This window comes from Syzygium oleosum, unplaced genomic scaffold, assembly GCF_021117445.2.
Source record: "Syzygium oleosum isolate NSW1041296 unplaced genomic scaffold, Sole_v2.1 Sole_v2.31, whole genome shotgun sequence".
In the NCBI taxonomy this organism is placed as follows: Eukaryota; Viridiplantae; Streptophyta; class Magnoliopsida; order Myrtales; family Myrtaceae; genus Syzygium; species Syzygium oleosum.
This window is the reverse complement of record NW_026607515.1, coordinates 2,534,329-2,548,402: the sequence shown is the minus strand read 5'-3', so window position 1 is coordinate 2,548,402 and position 14,074 is coordinate 2,534,329. Positions and strand designations below refer to the sequence as shown.

Here is a 14,074-nt window from a genome sequence, read left to right as displayed (position 1 = left end):
GAGGTCCTAAATGACATTTGGGGAAAACACTTACCTAAGAGAAACAAGGCAGCTCGGCTGGACAGGCGGAACAAACGTGGGCAGCAGCGAAGCGGCGTCGCCGGCGTACGGACATGCGACGTACGGACGCCCGAACGGACGCCCCGTACGGATCCGTACGGACACCGACGTACGGCGACGTGCGGCGAGGCTGGACGTCCCTGTGGCAGCAGCTCGCCCGTTCGAGCTTCAGCACGGCGGCGATCGGCCTCCAAGCGGCGGTTCTCGGCTTTCCTTTCGCCAAACGGGGAAAAAGAGGGAGAGAAAGACAAGATGGGGCGGTGCTGCTGGTGGGTGGTGGCTGGACAAGGCAGTAGCACCGACGACGGCGGTCGGCGTGGCTCCGGCGAGCTCCGGCGAGGACGGCCAAGGAAGAAGGAAAACGGAGGAGGAGGAAGAATCGTGGGGGAGGGGCTGCTGTGGGTGGTTTGGCCGAATAGGGCTGGGAGGAGAGAGAGAGAGAGAGGGTCAACTGGTCAAATATGACGGCCCCAAGTGCCACGTGTCGCGATCCTACGCACTTTGACCATTTTACCCTTGATCCGACGGCCCTTATTTGTCCAAATCCAATAATTGAGGGGTAAAAGTGTCCAAGGCCCAATAATGCAGCTGAAAAACCATTAATAATAATCCCAAATAATTACCCAAAATTCGGAACTGAAACGGGCCCAGGGGCAAAATTGTCATTTTTCTGGTCCCGGGGCGAAATTTCAATTTTCACACATACGCGTTCCATATATGCGTGGCCAACCTAATATGGCGTCGGAATCGCGAAATTCACTTTTTAAGCCCCCGAAAATTGACTGCAAAGTTTCGGGAATAAAATAATATTATTTTTCCTATTTTTGTCGAAATTACAATTTTTGGCCAAAACCACTCTAAATGTGCGTGGCCACCCCAAAATGACCTTGGCCGCGATAAATAACCCCAAACGGCCTCCGAATCCAGCCTCGGTGCCCACAAGGGCAAAACCGTAATTTTTCCGGCCTCGAACCGAAATCCATTTTTTTGCAGAAATAGGTGGCCCCAAGGTTGGCCAAGCCAAAAACGTCATCGGCCGTCCAAAATTGTCACTTTCAAAATTCTCGATTCCCGGGCTCAAATTCCAAGAAATGACTAAAATTGAACAATCGCGACTTTAACTTATCTCTGGCTAACGGGTGGCTCTCTGGAATTACGCGCTCTCGACCCGTGACCGACACTAAGTCAAATCACGTTTAAGTTTACTCTACCCAGGACGACCTCGGTTGTCATATAATTGCGAGGGTCTTGTCGCGACCTGAAATTTCTCAGGCTAATGGATTGTTTTGGTATTTTTAGCATGATTTCTTTTTAGGATTTTTGTTAAAATTCGAAATAATGAATAACCTGAATAATCTATTAAGATTAGAATATTACTTAATTTAAACTAGGAAATAGATCATCTCAAGTCCTAATTTAAATTAAATAACTACTCTATCTTCTAGATATATTTAGGATTCCTAGACATGCAAAAACTCTAATTCAAATCTAATTAATATTTTTTGAATTTTCTGTTTATGTTGAATTACCTAATTTGCAGATAATTTCCAAATTTGAATCACCGGGATTGCGGATCGGGATCGGACGACGGGCGACGCGGCGTCGGCGCGGCGGCTCCCGGTGGCGTCCGGCGACGGGCGCGGTGGAGCGCGCGGTGGTGGCGGCAATGCGGTGCTTCACGGTGTCTCGCGGCCGACGGTGGTGGTGTGAACCGGGGCTGCAACTTCGTCACGGTTGGGCTCACTGTTTGCTGGAACGAGGCTCGCCGATGGGCTGTCTCTCCGTGGTGCTCGGCGATCAGCAATGAGAAGAAAATCTTAGCCTTCGCTGCTGGTGGATGGTGCTGCCCGAAGATGGTGGGGACAGGCTTGGAGTGTCAGGAGTGTCGGACAAGAGGAGGAAGAAAACTCGTGCTCACGGGAAGCCCAAAACGAAACCAAAAACCGTGACCTCCGAGTGTGGGTTTCTGATGTCTGGGCGTCTCCACTCTTTTGTTTATTTTTATGTTTCTTTGCTGGCACCTTTCACTCAATCTGTTTGAGTGCTCGCTTCTTTCTTTTGCACAGAGACCACCAAGGATGAAACTTACCGCTTGACCATGGCTAGTGTTGACTAGATTTCCTTGCTTTGGCAGTGGGTCTTCAATGGCTAAATCTATAGAACGCTGGAAGTGTTGGCGGCAATGATGGATGGTTGCAAAGCACAGGAGGAACCACCGCGGGAGAGAGAACTTTTCTTCTTTTTCAGCTGTAAATCTCTCTCCCTCATGCTTTTCTCTTTTTTCTCTCTTTTGGCCGTGAATTATGAATTTTTGTGGCCTCTTGCTCTCAGGAGTTGCGTTCTGAAAATTGTGAGAGCCCCCCTTTGATTATGATGCATAACGATATATTTATATCGCAACCCTAGGTTAATTAACCGGGCTTCCTAGTCCTAATGGGCTTAGACTTAGGCTTAGATTTTAATTTAATTTAAATGGGCTGAATTAATTAAGGATAATGGGCTGAATTAAGCTCAAATTAAAACAACCGAGCCCGTTTGACTTGTAATTCCCGGCCCTTGCATTCCAAGCGAGCCGAGTCCCATTCGATGAAATTTAAGCTCGTTCGTCACTGCCGGTCCGATGCAAAATGCAATTAATCTAAAATGAATTTAAACTATATGTTATGCAACCTAAATATTTTTGTTTAGGGGTTAAAAATTTAATCCCTAATTTTCTATTCAAATTACGACTAAATGGTCGCTAAAATTTAGGTGTCAACAAGTCTGTCACTAGTTCCCTTCGGACACGATCAATCAGATAGACCGGTCTCGGTTGGCTCAAAACATTCCCTCGTCAATTCATATGGTCGAAGATCGAACCCAGGTCGAGTTCTTTGGTCGTGCGAACTCAATCCCGTAATAGCCCTACCCCTAAGGTTAGCATCCCGTGAATGCGCATTTCCGGGTGAGACCTCACTATAGTGCATTGGTCAAATTCATTTCTTAAATCCCGGGAAAATGATCGAAAATTCAGACCGTTACAAATATGGTGGGCCAAGGGGTGCCAAGTGTCGCCAATCCGCGAAAATGACCAAAACACCCCTAATCTAACGGCCTTAATTTACCCCTATCCAATAATTGAAGGGCAAAAGGGTAAATATGGCCAATAATGCAGCTGATAATTAACTTTAATTATCCCAAATAATTTCCCAAAAATTCGGACCCAAAAACGGCACAGGGGCAAAACGGTCATTTTTCCGGTCCCGGGGCGAAATTCCAATTTTCAACCATACTAACTCAAAATATGCGTGGCCAGCATAATATGACGTCAGATTTCCAAAAATAGTTTCTTAAGCCATCGAAAGTCAACATCGAAATCCGGGCCCAATTTCGTGATCAAAACTCGCTCAATTTCCAATTTCAGGGTCTCTCACTAACGGGCGGCTGTTTAGAGGTTACGCGTATTGACCTAGGGTTATCCGAGTCATAACGGTCCGATCATTGAGAGAATGAGAAATTATCACTAGTCCCAGAAGTCACGATTGTCCGGTTTAAGTTCAAGACTGGTTGGCCACGTGCACTCTCGGTCATGCAGAATCACCTGCGATCCGATTGTACATCGTTGGCCTTGGCCAAACCAAATCCGTCACCTTTCCTAAGATCGATCCACATTGGTTCATAATATTCTCTCATCATTTCTCGTGATCAGTGTCCGCTTCGCGATCGGGTCCTTGATCCACGTACCGTTTCCTAATTAGCCATACCCTATTGGTTAGTATCCCGAGAGTGATCAGCTCTGGGCGAGACTTACTAAAATGAAATGCGAAATAATGTCAATTTTATTGATCCCGAAATTACATCGAAATTCGGGCTGTTACACTATTAATCTTCCATGTGGTTTGAATAGAGGAGTTGGACAGAGGCTAGCAACCGTTACCTAAGAGGTTGCACGATCTCAGCAATTGCCGCCTAAGGGTTCGCGAGCAACATTAACTATCGTTTAGGTCACGGGAACCTAGGCGACCATCACTTGAGGTTGCATGACCTAAAGTGTTGCGACCTTAGGGTGACCTAGATGAGGCTGGCTGGCAGCTAGACCTTACCGAAGGCGGCTAAGTTTTGCCGTTTGAGAGTATTTTTCTTTTTTTTAAAATTTGCAAAAGCCCTTTAGAAAATGTAATCTTTATCAAACGGCATTTAAGTCAAAGTTGATTCCCAATGTGTTTTAAAATATACTTTATCAAATACGCATTACATTTTGGAAAACCCTTTTAACCCAAAGGCCTTTACATTTTCCCAAAAACATTCTCCCAAAGCCGAACCAAAAACATATGTCAATTACTCCACATCTTGGTTAGAACCAGTAACCCATTTAAGTCTAGCTTAGAGAAAGAGACATTTCCCTATTTCTGATCTTCTTTCCCTCTTGCTTGTATTAGAAGCCCCAACAAGCTTCTCCCCTTTAATTGCTGATGACATTCTCCTCATTTTTCCCAAGTTCCCATTCCTACGATTATAGCCTCTTGAAATATTTTGATGGAAAAATCTTGATATCAATTTAAAAATATAGAGGTTAAGGACACCAAAATGGCATGGACTAGAGATGAGCTGTTTCAGGTTCCTTACAGGTTCCACTTGGAACCTGGAACCTACCCTCGGATACAAGTTTCTCATTTTTTAGAACCTAGAACCTACCCGTCGGAACTCGGAACCTGAAACCTACCATCGGGTACAGGTTCCAGGGTCTAACAGGTTCTTTATATTTTTTTATTTCGTTTTTAGTTTAACAAAATGAAAATGAACACAACAATATTAAACAGGGTTTTCATTCACAAAAGAGAATACAAAAGACTAGTTTTCCTAGCATTACGGTTCAAATAAATACAATTAAAATGAGAAGTCATTGTGTAAATCGATACTAGAGGTGAGTGGTTCCATATTCCGTACAAGTTCCACTTGGAACCTACCCATGAGAATAGGTTCCTCCCTTTTTTGAATCTGGAACCTACCCTATCACAAGTTCTAGGTCGGTTCTAGGGTCTACCCAGGTTTCACCTGTATTATTAATTGAACAATTGCAATGAATCATCACATCTAAAGACCATCACTTGCTGCTATGATCTAATAATCACAACTTATATTTAGACACAAAAAAATATGAAACATTAACAAGTTATAAAATGAAAGCTCAGACTCGTGGTTTTAAATTATATACTCATCATCCGATGCCATGAAATACCACAGGATCACACGAAGACATAGATAAAAAAAAAATACAATAAACTTATTTAGGTTTTAGGTTCTAGGTTCTAGGTAGATGGAACCAAGAACTTACCCATCAAAATAGGTTCCCCAAATTTTGGAATCTGGAACCTACCTTGCATGTCTTGGAACCTGGAACCTATCGGTTCCCACCGGTCAGGTTCTCAGGTTTTAGGTTCTACCTGGAACCATGCTCACCCCTAGCATGGACCCTTAATTAAATCGCATATCAATAATGTTATATGTACTAATATATTATCCAAAACACGCACCCTCACTCAGATAACCAATCTCTACCCCCCAGTTAGTCTCACTTGACTATTCCACGTTATTTTTTTTCAATAACTAAGAACATCTTATAGCAAACATCAACGCTAGCCCAAGAGTCTCTTCCCCCTCCAAATTCAATACAAGAGGCACGTCTTCAAAACAAAGATGCAATCAAACTTCTACAACTACTGATACTAATTGAGCTTCTTGGACGATAGGCAACAATAACATTTTCAATTAACCTTATACAAAGCTAAAAGGCACCTAAGCTAGATCTAGAAATCCAAATGCCCCAAGAATCACTCAAATTGTTGTCAGCCCGTTGGCCATTGGGCAAGGGCTTGCTGCCTTGCACGTAGCCAATGGGATCGCAAACCCTCACCTAGATCTAAGCGAGGGTCGCAAGCCCTCACTAGGCCTTGGCCGGTGGTTAGCGGCCCCATGCTAGCCCTTATCAATAAAAAAAGAAAAGAAAAAATTCATAAAAATATTTAAAATTTAAAAAATACTCCATGTCAGCGTCGGTCGTGCCACATAGGATAGCCGGCATCTATGTCAGTGATTTCCGATCAAAATTGACGGAATAGACTACATTGACAAATCGTCAAAAAATTAAAAGATTTAAAACTCAATTGATACAATTGAAAGGTTTAGAATTGTGGTACAAGTGCAAGAGGTGTATGATTTTTTTTTTTTGGTCCTTTCCTCTAGGGAGAAGGGCATGTTGTCTTTCTAATCCAAGCTTGTCCATGGAGTTCTATCAAGAAAAGAGATCAGAAAGGGAAAAATAAAAAGTTTATACATAAATTTTATTTCTTTTCCCTTATTTATTTGTGTATCTTCTTACTAATTGCTAAGCAGGACGCACTGTACATATTAGTCATCTCATGTGTCACTTAGTATCCTTAAATGTCTGTCCCTGCAATCCCTTTCAATTAAGGCATCGCCTAGGAAACGTGTCATCACTTATGAGTTCACACGTAAGCTAAATTTTGTCAGGTGAAAAAAGTTGGACCTCTTTGTTTGGGATGAATTACAAGTCTACCGAATAGCCTCATGTTGCAACTTGACAATTTTGAATCCAGAGTAGTTCAGATGTCCGTGACCCTTACGTCTGCATGTATCTACGCTGAAGAAAATTGTAGAGGTGATGAATGAGATTTCTTAGGCTTAGCAAACCTCAAAGAGGTGTCCAGTGATGTTCTTGAAATGCACGCAAACTGTTTGAGAATATTTTCAACAGAGATGTTTCTTTCTCGGAATCAACTGTTGTGTGATTCAAATGTGAAGCCCAAAGTGCAGGAAAGTTATTTCTTTTGTTTCGCCGATTCTTCCACGTATGTGTGTCCTTGTCATTGCTCGTTTCTGTTCTGATCTTTCTTTGCCTTTGCTATTCTTACTCTCAGATTTTTGAAATGATTTCCATGAATCATATGTATATGTTGTCGTGACAGCACTAAGGAGAATCCAGCTGAGTAAAGATATCACTGAGTGACATTGCAGTGATTCTTATTATATTTCTATTGAACAGGGTATTATTAGACTTGTGTCGGGTGATGGAGAATCAGTTTAACTCTCCGGCAATCCGATGAACAACCCAGTCTCAACATCTGTACTCCGGCTACTCCGGCTATGTATTGCTGCTGCTCCCGGATGAGCTGTTGACTGCCAAGGATTTGCATGGCACTGAAATTGGAAGAAAGGAAAAAAGGACGCCAAAAGCAACGTTAAATTAATGAAATAATAAATGCAATTGAATGATGATGGGGGACCTAGAAACCTTCACTGAATTAAAATGGGAAAAAACTGAAGCTCAACTTGAGATTTACTGGCATTGAAGAAGCCTTTCAATGGATCTAAACTAGGTGATGCAAGCATCTGTCTATGCACCCAGATCTATCAATAGTCACTAGGAAATTTCAATTTTTCCCAACATCTGACTCAAGAAGAGGTTCTCTCCTAGGTCGCAGGAAAATAAAAAACTCTCAGGGTGGTTAGGTACACCAGACATGACTACAAACTTTGGCTCCACCTATAGTCCATGTTTAAAGAACAGACTACTATCTCAGCATAGTAATATAGTAATATCCTCCATGTTGTAAGTTTTTCAACAGGGGTCGTGTTTCAAGGTTTTTAGTTTTTGTCATCGAGTTAGTATTTTCTTAACAGATCAATTAATGGTTACAAAATCATAGAAAGACACAGGAACTTTCAGTCCTTCGACATTCCCATGTTAGAAGCATATAATTGTACCCGATGATAGTATAATGGATAGTAGTCTCAACATTAATTAAACAGAAACATTGTGACCTAATTTTTATTACCATACTGGCAATTACTTACTTTCCGATAATTTCACCAGGAAAATTCAATATTTCCCAACAGCTAGCTCTAGAAGTGGCTCTCTCTTCCGTTCTCGAAAAAGACAAGTTCGAAAAGTGATTGGGTATGCCAAATGTGATCACTACGAACTTTGAATCCGTCTATAGTCCCCATTTGGAAACACAACATATTCTTCTGTGAAAACAATATTCTCAAATGGCGATATTTCACAACGCAGGTCACTGACTTAGAGCTAGTAACCTTTTTTTCTCAAGTCAATAACTTTCCAAACATATCAAGTAATGGTCACAGGATCACAGAAAGACATAGATTTGGGACCGTCTACAATCCTATAGTCCCATACACATAATTGTATCTCATGATTGTAATTATCCTAATATTTTTTTTCCCAACATGAGTTAGCAACTCTGTATTAGTAACTTCTATTATGGAGTCAATCACTTTCTTAACAGATCAAGTACGGTACCATAGAAGAATTCAGAGAGATTGGAGTTTGTCTACAGTTCCCTGTAAAAAAGAAAAGTAGAATCGTGTCTCGTGACAGTAAATTTCTCAATGTGGTGGTAATTTTCTCAACATGGATTAGTAGCTAACTTTTCAAGCAGATCATATGCTCTAAAGATCATAGAATCCTTTGGTGATGTTCAACGTATCTGCTCATTCTAACTTACGCTATCAAAAAGCAAAACTTCTCACCGATAAAGAAAGGTTCAATATAAATACCAATACAGAACCCTGAAAGTAAGCATCTCTCCTTATGCATTGTCCTTTTCATAAAAGCTGATCATGTTGCAGTACTCTTTAAAGGCTCTAACACCAGGATTAATAGAGAGCAAGACATACTAATGACCAGCACATTTAACCAGTACATTAAACTGTGCAGCACTAAATCTACTAATGTTGGTCTGATGGACAAAAGCAACAAGCTTCTTCACTACTACACAAGCCTATTAGAAAATTAGGTCAAGAAACATTCTTAATCATTGAAGACCTCTCTGGTCTTAGAATATCATAAAACTGCGCTGCTAGATCATACGTGAAATTCATTGAGAGATTCTATTGTAGGTTTCACTAGTTTGTGGAAAGTGGTTAATTTATGCATAGAAGAGTGGTGATGCATGGCTAGTAATAGGAAGGCAATAAAAGCGTGGAAGAGAAAGAGGGTTCACCTTAGCAAGAAGCTTTGCATTCTCTTCTTTCAGAGATCTCTCCTGAATTACACCAAACAAAGTTGCTAGATTAATATAACCAGGAATTTAACAATGCCTGATGAGATTGGACATGCATTCATCATATTACTCCACTTACCTTTGCTTGTAACTGCTGTATCTGATCGTTGAATAATTGAGCCTGTAAATTAGATCAATGTTTTAACTTTCATGTGTGTGCATGTTGTCCACATATCTTTCTTAGTAAAAGGAAAAAATGAGAAAATAAGTTGAGATGATGAAAAATAGAAATGAAAGGACAATGGTTTGCAACTTGTCCAGAAACACTGTTTGAGGGAGAAGTTGTAGACAGAAATCAGTGAGGTTAATGAACTAAAATCACTTGCAGAATTCTATTGTTCCGTGCCTAAGAGTACGGATTTTTTCAAGTCAGTAAGTTTCAATTAATGTTAACAAGTGTCAAGAAACTATTGGTTAAAATGACTGGTGAATTTTTTTAAGGCCATTTACTGGTAAATCACCAATTCTTTCATAAACTACCAAATTTTGTACTAATGTATCGATTTTTACTTTCATAACTTATTAACACTTTGAGTTTATCTGAAATTACGCATCTAAATTATAGTAACTAATTAACTTTTGTCAGATTAAATTACCAACCAATTTTAGATTATCAGTTTTCATTTGACTTATTTACTAACATTTAAGTTTTTTTTTAAAATTTTACTGACTTTTATATTGTATTACCAACTTGTATTCAGAGATTACTCACCTAAATTAGCGTGATTACCAATTTTTACCTCATATTGTGGAGCCACCGACTCTTATTTGGGTTATTTAACAATATTTATCAGGTTTCTTTAATTTGCCAACTTTCTTCTTGTTTACAAGCGTTCATTTGCACTTCATAAAAGTGTTAATAAGCCAATAGATTACTTAGGAATCAGTTAACCGGAAAATTTTTTCTATCAAAGTTTTATTGTCACATACGATTCTTTCAGAAGTTTACCGGCTTGATAAAATATCCAATTTTTTTGGAAAAGGAACAAAAGAATCATCCAAATTACTCTAGGGGAAAATAATTTAAAAAAAATAACCATGATCCTTTCCTTGTTTATAGGAAAAAGAGAACAGGTCAACAACAATGAAGAAAAAGGGTGCTTTATGAATGTGATTTATCAATGTGCTTTCATTCCTTTCCAAGTTTAAAGTGTTATAGTCTATTCAGTTTCAATCTTACAATGCAATTGCAGTTTCTATTGAAATTGGTGCTTCGATTCCTGTATTTATTAGGTCAGTCTTGTTAGTCGTTTGTGGGAAAATGTTCTCTTTGTTTTCTTTCACTTCTCACCATCTCCATGCCTCCAAACACAGCGGCTACTCGATGAAAAGCTCCCAAGACATCTTTAGGCATAGAGAAAAGGACAACTATGCCAAAGAGGCATGTACCTTTCTCGCCCTAACGCTGCTCAAACTTCGCTCAAGCTGATCCCCTATCATGTGGATTTCGTCAATCGAACAAGATCCAAGACATTGTCCTGATAGCTTCCTGATTAGAAAAAGAAAAGTACCATAGTTTAGGGAATTAGATATCAGGGATCCATTTCAAACCACAATTTATAAGACAGAAGTCTCAAAATTTGTGGACCGTAGAGAAACTTCAAGAAGCTCAATCTTCCTCTCTATATCCATGGTTTCTTGCTTCAGATGCTGCGCATTTATGGAGATTGTGATATTTATGAATATACTGAACGGAGCAATATAAACTGAACATATGTGAAATCATGCAATGGATAAAACCGATCATAGTGAGCAAATCTGTAACACCACAGGATCCTGCAAAACTAAGATTGCTACTACAAGAACCCTAATGCTCTTGCACAATTTGTAGCTGGACAATCTAAACCATAGTTGATTCTATGGCTCAACACCTCAGTAATTCTTGAGATCGAGATTAGGGTTATTATCAAGAACAAGGTAGTATATTATTACAATCTGGAAATACATATATATAGGTGCACTCACACCAACAATCACTTTGGAAACTTCCTTCAAGAAAACAGTAAGATGTAAATGCCCATGGAGGGCATGTTTTCGAGGTATCAAGTGGTGGATGACGAGAAGGATTTTAGAAGCTGAAAGCATTTAAAGGACAAGCTAATGTCCTGTGGACATGTACAAAGAACAAAATAGCATTTTTAAGGTATTAATTAACTTGAAACCTATTTGTCTCTCTATATATATCAGCAGTTTCTCCTCTCTTCTTCCCAGTCATTGCCAAACGACATGAATAAGAGTGGTATGGCTTGCAATTATTGTGACGGCCCAAGCCAAGCGGCGGAGCGCGGGGAGGAGGGATGGCGGTGCGTCCGCGCCTCAGTCCTCGGACGTGCGCAGGGAAGGGGGGAGTCTCTCTTGTCCCACATCGCCTAGGGGGGGAGTCCTGGACAGGCTTATAAGGTTCGGGGTTCTATATCTGTGTGACGCGTTTTAAAGTCGTAAGGGTCAGGGGGCCCAAAACAGATAATATTACACAGTGTAGACCCGGGGTGTTACAGGTGGTATCAGAGCCGACTCCCGACCGCGTGTGGGCCCACAGCGAGGGCGATGTGCCCGTAAGGGGTGGAGAGTGTGACGGCCCAAGCCAAGCGGCGGAGCGCGGGGAGGAGGGATGGCGGTGCGTCCGCGCCTCAGTCCTTGGATGTGCGCATGGAAGGAGGGAGCCTCTCTTGTCCCACATCGCCAAGGGGGGAGTCCTGGACAGGCTTATAAGGTTCGGGGTTCTATATCTGTGTAACGCGTTTTAAAGCCGTGAGGGTTAGTGAGCCCAAAGCGGATAATATTACACAGTGTAGACCTGAGGTGTTACAATTATAGTACAAGTCCTTTATCTAACCATAACAGCATTTTGATAGCACAACTTTGATGGCTCTCTCAAATTATTCCCTCCTGTACTAGACTAACATTTCTTATGAGATACTTGACTTTTGCCTTAAAGTGTAAAATTTGGATGATTTTTCTAGAATTGGGTTCATCAGAGATAATGCATATTTAAAGAATAATTTTAGACATATCAAGACTTGTCTCCTAAATTTGTGCACTAAGCGATGACGGAGAATCCTGATAGATACTCAATGAGTTTACTAACTTTAACTAACACTCAGGCAATGCCACATCGCTTAGCAAACCAATGTAGAGAGTATACCCAGCATTCCTCAAGCTTAAGAACCATGAAGCATCTCTCATGTACCAAAGCACGTGTATCCTATAGATATATTTAACATTGTGAACGTGCATTTTTTCAAAGTGAAACGCATACTGCTGTGACTCAGCCAAAAGATGTATCCATGAATGCCTTCCATGTTAGTGTTCCCATCAATGGAGATACTCTGTTGATGCAGAAAAACGGATTTACTAAGTTGATATTTAAAATATTGATGTTTTTACCAAGCTTTGGTGAAGATGGATGTTGTGAGAAACCGCAACTCAAATAATCCAAAATATCATATTGAGATCAAATTGGAATTGAATCCAAAGTTTGAAGTAACACATTGAGAATTGAGATCATCTCTTTTCATCTCTTGCAATGCATATAAGCCATACAAAGAAGCATCTTCATCAAACAAGAAAATTATGAAAGGGAATACTTAAAGAGATTAAAAGAGAAAAAGTCTTTGATCTGCACGAAATAGGAAGGTACATGATCCAAATTTTTCTGTATCTATTTAGACGGTTAGTAGAATAAAGGTTGTAAACTAGTCCCTTGCAAGTTGCAAATTGTGAATTAGATGTATAATAAATTAAAGAGATATAGTTTTTTTAAACAAGAAGAATGAGAAAAAATTACTCAAAACCTTTCCTCAGCTTAGTTTTATCGAGCCCGGTATAGTTTTAGATTTAGCATTTGACAGTTAAGTCAGTATGTGAAGACAATAGCTATCGCTCTCACGGAGGTAGCATTCTACGGTTTCACTTGAACTGATCAAAACGAAATGCGATAATTGATTTGGGACAACATAAGTTTGTCTGCAACATATATATATATATATATATATATATATATATATATATATGTGTGTGTGTGTGTGTGTGCGCGCGCGCACACGCGCGCCCTTCTCATTAAGAAAAGATTTATCATGTGAAAGATTTATTCAGTAATTGAATGTCACTCGTCTCTATCTCTCTTTTTTCAACTATATCATCATCATTAGTATGATCCCTACTTTGCGGTTCGAGTGATTCCTTTAAATCGTGCACACATGTATATGTATGCACAATTCTCTGCATATTAGGCGACTCTTGATGAACACGCATGTCTATATTATATGATTGCTGGGGAAAATAAGATTTTCAACCTTCTGTGTTTGTATGTTAGATAAATCTGATTTTTCGCAAGTCCTATGGAAAAAATTATGTACTGTGATGTAATATGTTAATCCACACCAAAAAAAGCAGGAAGTTGCCTTCTTTTACACATCTAAATAAATAAATAGCTAAGTGCTCAACTTGCTTGACTTCAACAAATTGTGCATAAATGCTTGAGACATTACTAGTCCCACATTATCGACTTCTTGGGCCTAACAAATGTGACAACTTGTTTAATTAAACCGAGAATCTCAGTTAAATTCTTATGAATGCACCTAATGTAGCATCATGGAAAGGATAGAGCACTGACCAGAATATGTTGTTCCATTTTGGCCTGGTATGTATCCGCATCATTTGCAGATTTACGGTATCGATCAATTGTCTTTCGGATTCTGAAAAATTGCAAAGTCAGCATATGAGCTCAGCCACCAGAAATGCATTCTCCAAATTAATCAGGTATCATTAATTCAAAGTAAGTGAACATTAAACAAATTAACGATCATTCTTGTGAATCATGCATGACTTCCCGTGAATATTTATCCTTGTCACTCGTATATAGAATACCGAAGAGGCAAAAGCCTCCTCAAGAAGCTTTAAGCCTCTAAGCAACTTGCATCAAAATGAGA

At 40.0% G+C, this 14,074-nt stretch overlaps 1 protein-coding gene across 7 annotated transcripts in view; it reads right to left on the bottom strand.

Moving 5' to 3' along the window:
* LOC115683091 (MADS-box protein AGL42-like) overlaps window positions 1-14,074 on the bottom strand; it is an 85,037-nt gene that overhangs the window by 51,482 nt on the left and 19,481 nt on the right. For 4 of the 7 annotated variants that reach the window (XM_056304112.1, XM_056304108.1, XM_056304113.1 and 1 more), the window contains 5 exons: window positions 13,759-13,840; window positions 10,732-10,793; window positions 10,533-10,632; window positions 9,223-9,264; window positions 9,084-9,125 (listed from right to left, as the gene is read on the bottom strand). In XM_056304112.1, the coding sequence (XP_056160087.1) occupies window positions 9,084-9,125; window positions 9,223-9,264; window positions 10,533-10,632; window positions 10,732-10,793; window positions 13,759-13,840 (328 nt within the window). Of the gene's footprint in view, window positions 1-6,978; window positions 7,258-8,093; window positions 8,422-9,083; window positions 9,126-9,222; window positions 9,265-10,532; window positions 10,633-10,731; window positions 10,794-13,758; window positions 13,841-14,074 lie in introns of those variants that run through there. The other 3 variants (XM_056304115.1, XM_056304110.1, XM_056304114.1) reach the window with 3 other exon arrangements.